Source organism: Tupaia chinensis, unplaced genomic scaffold (assembly GCF_000334495.1).
Source record: "Tupaia chinensis unplaced genomic scaffold, TupChi_1.0 Scaffold000605_1, whole genome shotgun sequence".
NCBI lineage: Eukaryota > Metazoa > Chordata > Mammalia > Scandentia > Tupaiidae > Tupaia > Tupaia belangeri.
The window spans coordinates 2,510,455-2,515,350 of NW_006160123.1; the positions used below are offsets into that span (position 1 = coordinate 2,510,455).

Genomic DNA, 4,896 nt, shown 5'->3' on the forward strand with positions numbered 1-4,896 from the left:
AGGCAGAGCAAGTCAGCACACCCTGATGAGGCTGGCAGAATGGAATGGTACCCACTCTGCCTCCAGCCCAGACTGCAGCATCAGCTCGGATAGACTGGCTCTTAACACCCTTGTCTTCTCTACCACAGGAATCTCCGCCAGCAGCCCCCTGCAGACCTCTCTTGTTCGGCCTGCTGGCCTTACTGACTTTGGACCTTCAAGCGCCTCTTCTCCCTTGAGTTCCCCTTTGAGCAAAGGAAATAATGTTCCTGGGACTCCCAAGAGCCTCCACATGACCAGCAGCCTAGCCCCAGACTCCTTGGCTCGCAAACAGGGCAAAGGCACCAACCCCTCTGGAGGACGGTAACCACCTGAGCCTTCTCGCTTTCTTCAACCAAACCAGGGGCGAGAGTCCTGGCCTGAGGGTGGTCTTCGATGGCTTGCCTGGTGCAGATCTTCCCTCCTGGTCATTGGGTGGAGATGACCAGAGACAGCAAGGCAAGGACAGGCAGGAGGTCAGCATGAGCACTTTTATCACCTGTGTCAAAAGCAGTGCTCTGAGGTCGCCTACAGGAAGAAGGCCCAGGGACAGAGAATGGCCCCATGGCATCTCAGAACTTCCTTCATAGCTAAGTCTTAAACCTCTTGCTGGGAACGGGCCTGACGTAGACCCCTTTAGTTGCTCAGGCACTCTGTCTCCACCCCATTCCACTCTTTGGCCCTGAGCACACCCCTTGCAAAGGCTCCACGGGTGCTGGGACGAGCCTTCTGTGGTGGAGGCTTCTCTAAGGCTTGGCCTCCATAGGGCTAGGAAGGGAGGAAACTGGGCACCTGCTGTCCGCCGTCTTTGGGCAGTCCCCAGGTCTCTGCACCTCACTTACAGCATCTCGTCGTCGAAGAGCGCAGTGAGCACTGTAAGGTGGTGGCTGCAAGGATGCCGGCGGATGAAAGAAGCGTACCCATGGGCAGGTTTTTTTTACAGCATCTCCTCCCTGTCCTGCATGGTTCACACCAGAGAACCATCAGGTCCCACCAGCAGCAGTAGCAGCAGCTCCCACCCAGGGGACTCCCAGAAGCCAGTAGACAGACCAGGAGCCACACCAATCAGCAGGACGTTCTCACTGCCCCTCATGCAGACTCCCCTCTGCCTGTCCTGAATGCACAGTCTCCCTGCCCTTGCCCTTCGGCCCCCTGCTTGGCTGTATGCACTGTCTGTATTGCACTGAGAAAGGAAGGGACAGCAGGAGTGAGGCAGAGCGCTCGGGGGAGAGAGGGCAAGCTCGGCACCGAGCCTCGGCCCCAGCCCCACCAGCCTAAGCTTGCTGCCCTCCAGGAGACGCAGAGGGTGGTGTTGGCATGGGAGGGGTTTCTGCCTGCCCTGCCTGGTGTCCCTGGTGGAGCAGGTGCTTCCAGGCAGGCCAGCCTCTTAATTTGCACACCTGAAAATCGCGGAATTGTCTAGGTAGATTGATTTTTAAAACTTTTTTTGGGAGTAAGGGTTATAGGGGAATCATTTAATTTAAATCATTTAAGATTCTCCTGTCCAAACCCAGACTCCTGTGTACAGATGCTATTTAGAGGGAATCAGAAAAATGCCAAGCCTTTTTCTCTTTGAATGTGCTGTCTATTTTTATAACTGAACTTGTACATATGTATAAAGAGAGACACATCTTTCTTTTACTAACTGGATAAAAAAATCTTAAATAAAATGGAGTGAGATAATTTTATGTAAATTGGGGTGTCTGTGGTCTTTGCAGCTGCCTCTCCTGGGGCAAAGTAGGGCCCTTGGCGGGTGTGGCTGGGTAAAGGGAAGGCGGATCCCTGGCATTGTTCTCGTGATGAGAAGGCTGGGTTAGTGGGGCAGGGGAGGGCTGGACTGGGTGTTTCCTCAATGGTTGTCTTAACTCGGTTTAAGAATTTGCCTCCAGCCATCAGTGAAGAGGCCTGCCCATGAGCCTGGCATGCAGCAGCTGGAGTCCTAGGGTGTGGGCTCTTCACGACTCAGGCCTGAGGCTCTAGGACTGCAGCTTGGGCAGCCTGGCCCCCGCCACCAGGCAGTTACATCATGGTAGCCTCAGTGCCGACACTGTTCTGAGTTAGCGCGCCTTTACCAATCGGAGAAGAAAACAGCGTGACGTGTTCCTAGGGATTGCAAAGGCACCCGGGCTTTGAAAACAATTCCACGAAGAGGACGCTCGTTCCCAGCCCACACTGGCAGTCGGCGTGGCTCTGGTCGGACTGAAACGCTGATAGTTCTTGCATCATCCTTGAGCAAGGCGCATGCTGTCTCACGTGTGCTGGCTGTGTGGCCTCGGAGCCTTGGCTCCTCCACACGCTGTCGCGGGGTGGGCTGGCTCCCGGCAGCGGCTCACCGCCGGCACAGGGTCAGCCCTTCTTCACAGGGTTAGCCCTTCTTCACAGGGTTGCGCTAAGTAGCGCTATCAGATACTCCCGCTCTTGTTTTTCTTGCTGGTATATTTGACCAAGGCCTCACACAGAACAAAGCAGCATGTTCCAATTAACCATGCCCTGTGGCCAGTGACACTGTGACTGCCCTGATGAGTCTCTTCAAGGCCCCACTGACGCCCTGCTGGAGCATTGCCTGGGTCAGCGGTGGCTGCCTCCCTGGGGCCCGGCAGCTCTGAGATCCTTGAGCAGCTTTGGGGGGGGGGGGTAGTGCTGTGCTCTTCCCTGAGAAGGGCGTTAGTTTGGGATCAGACCCTCCCAGTCATGTCATTAGACACACCACAGTACTCACAGTTACCCGTCTCCAGTCCCATCTCTGAGGTGTTTAATGCTACATCCAGGCATCCTCATAGCCAATGTCCCCCTCACCTGTGCCCCACCTGGGGTGCAGGGGCGGCACCTGGATCTCTAAAGGAAGGGATCATTGCCACTTGAGTACAGCCCCCAGGTTCTGGCTCATGCCCCAGCTCCCCACCTTCAGACCTGTCCATCTCTGATAGACAGTGAGTGAGTTCAGGAAAGAGCAGGGAGGGCTCCAGCCTAGCTAAGAGAAGAACCACTTCCTAACCTCTGAGGCCCAGTCCTAGGACAGGCTGGGTCAATGAGGCAGTCCCTTTGGCCAGGATCACCTTGCCACATGCGCCATTGCTGGGAGCCCTGGGTAAGTGTGGATTTAAAGACTGGATCTACAGAAGCAACCTTGAAACCTAGGGTGCCCCTACGTGCACAAGTAGAAGCTCAGACTGGATTAGGAGGGTCTAGCTGTCCCATGGGGTTTTAGTGGTCCCCGGGTGTGTCTCCAGGGCTGCTGAGCAAGCACATGGAAACCAAGCAGCTCTGCTTGTGAAGGCCTGGGTGAGATTTTGCAAGAGTTCAAGCTGTGAGGAAAAAAAAATTAAGGCCTTTAATCATTCCTTAAGGCAATGCTTTCTCAAACTTAATATGAATATGAATCACCTTGAGACCTTAAAGTGTGAATTCTGTTTCCTGAATTCTAACCAGGCCTCATGGCCTGCTGTCAGTCCTTGGATCACAGGTGAAGCATCAAGGCCCTAGGGCCCATCCCAGCTGGAGCTCTGTGTTGGAAATACAACTTAATTTTTTTATGTACTCAATTCAACTGATAACAAAAAATACAACCCTAGCATTTCCAGGGTAACTCAGTCCCATATATGTCTTCTCAGGTTGGTTTGTGTGGGTTTTTTAGTTTTTTTAGTTGCTATAGAGTTAGTATGCTCCTAGGAGTGGGGAAGGGCAGAGAGAAAGAAGGAAAGTGAGCAAGCACCCTTGGGAGGATAACCACATCACTGTCCTCTGTCCCCTGGAGGATAGCCACACTACAGTCCTCTGTCCCCCTCTGGGAGTTGCATGCACGCACACACGCGCGCACGCGCTCGCTCTTATCATGTTTTTCACGCCGCTGGGTCCTGGACTTCAACCGCACAGTCATCCAGCGTCCTTAACCATTATGCAGCCAGCTAGCCCTGTTTTTGTTTGCTTTTTTATATAAAAACAGTTCATTATTTCCCCATTGCTGTGGACCTCTCCCGCGTCGCACCTCTGTGGGCATGTTCGGTATGAGAGCAGCCTCATTGCTTTTGTCTCCTGTGTGGCCTCTCCGAATCAGAACTATCGATTGCTGTCATTGACCTGAGCGTCTGATCCCTGGACCCACTGTTGACTGTGCACCCTGTCCTCTTACACATGTCCGTCTCCAGGGTCAGTCAGCTTTCTCGGCCAACGCCCACACCCTTCTCTGGGTATGCGGGGTTATGCCGCCCTCTGTGCTTCTCTGAGGCGGCTGGAGTGGGGAGACCTGAACTTTGGGAAGCAGCAGTGCTCAGGGCTGACTGCCGGCCACGGTCACCCTCACTGCATGCCAAACCGTGGAGGGGCGGTGCCTCCGGCTGGCTCCAGGCTGCCTGTACTTTCTACATGGCAGCAAATGATGCTAAAAAAGGTGTCTGCTGGGCAGGTGGCAAAGTGATTAGGTGTTGGACTCCCACATGGCAGACTGTGGTTTGAGTCCCGGATCCGGTGGCCTGAAACGCACTGGGTACGTGTGCGTGCATGCCCAAGATCCCAAGAGGAGAATGAAGGAGAAGGGACCGTGTCATGACCATCCTCCCTGGGGGGTTATTTCTTGCTTTTTGTCATTCTGTCTCTGTCTCTCTGAGCAAGCGCATGCTCCCTATAGCAAAAATCTGTCTCAAAAAAGGAAAAGGTGGGACCAGCAGTTAGCGTAATGGCTATGTTGCTGGGCTCCCACGTAGTCGACCACGGTTCAAGTCCCAGAGCCGGCGGCTTAAACTCACGCCGGGCGCGTGTGCGTGCGTGCCCAAGATCCTGAGAGCAGAGTGGAGGAGAAGGGATTGCGGCGTGGCCATCCCCCCTGGGGGGTGATTTCTCGCTTTCTATCTCTCTGTCTCTCTCTTTCTGGTGAGTACACGT

At 54.3% G+C, this 4,896-nt stretch overlaps 1 protein-coding gene across 1 annotated transcript in view; it reads left to right on the plus strand.

Annotated features, from left to right (window-relative positions):
- Positions 1–1,712, plus strand: part of INO80 (INO80 complex ATPase subunit) — a gene marked incomplete in the record, with an annotated part of 129,629 nt that extends 127,917 nt beyond the window's left edge. Inside the window, 1 exon segment of the mRNA XM_027775821.1 lies at positions 129–1,712. Within this exon segment, the coding sequence (XP_027631622.1) occupies positions 129–346 (218 nt within the window).
- Positions 1,713–4,896: the final 3,184 nt, after the last annotated feature.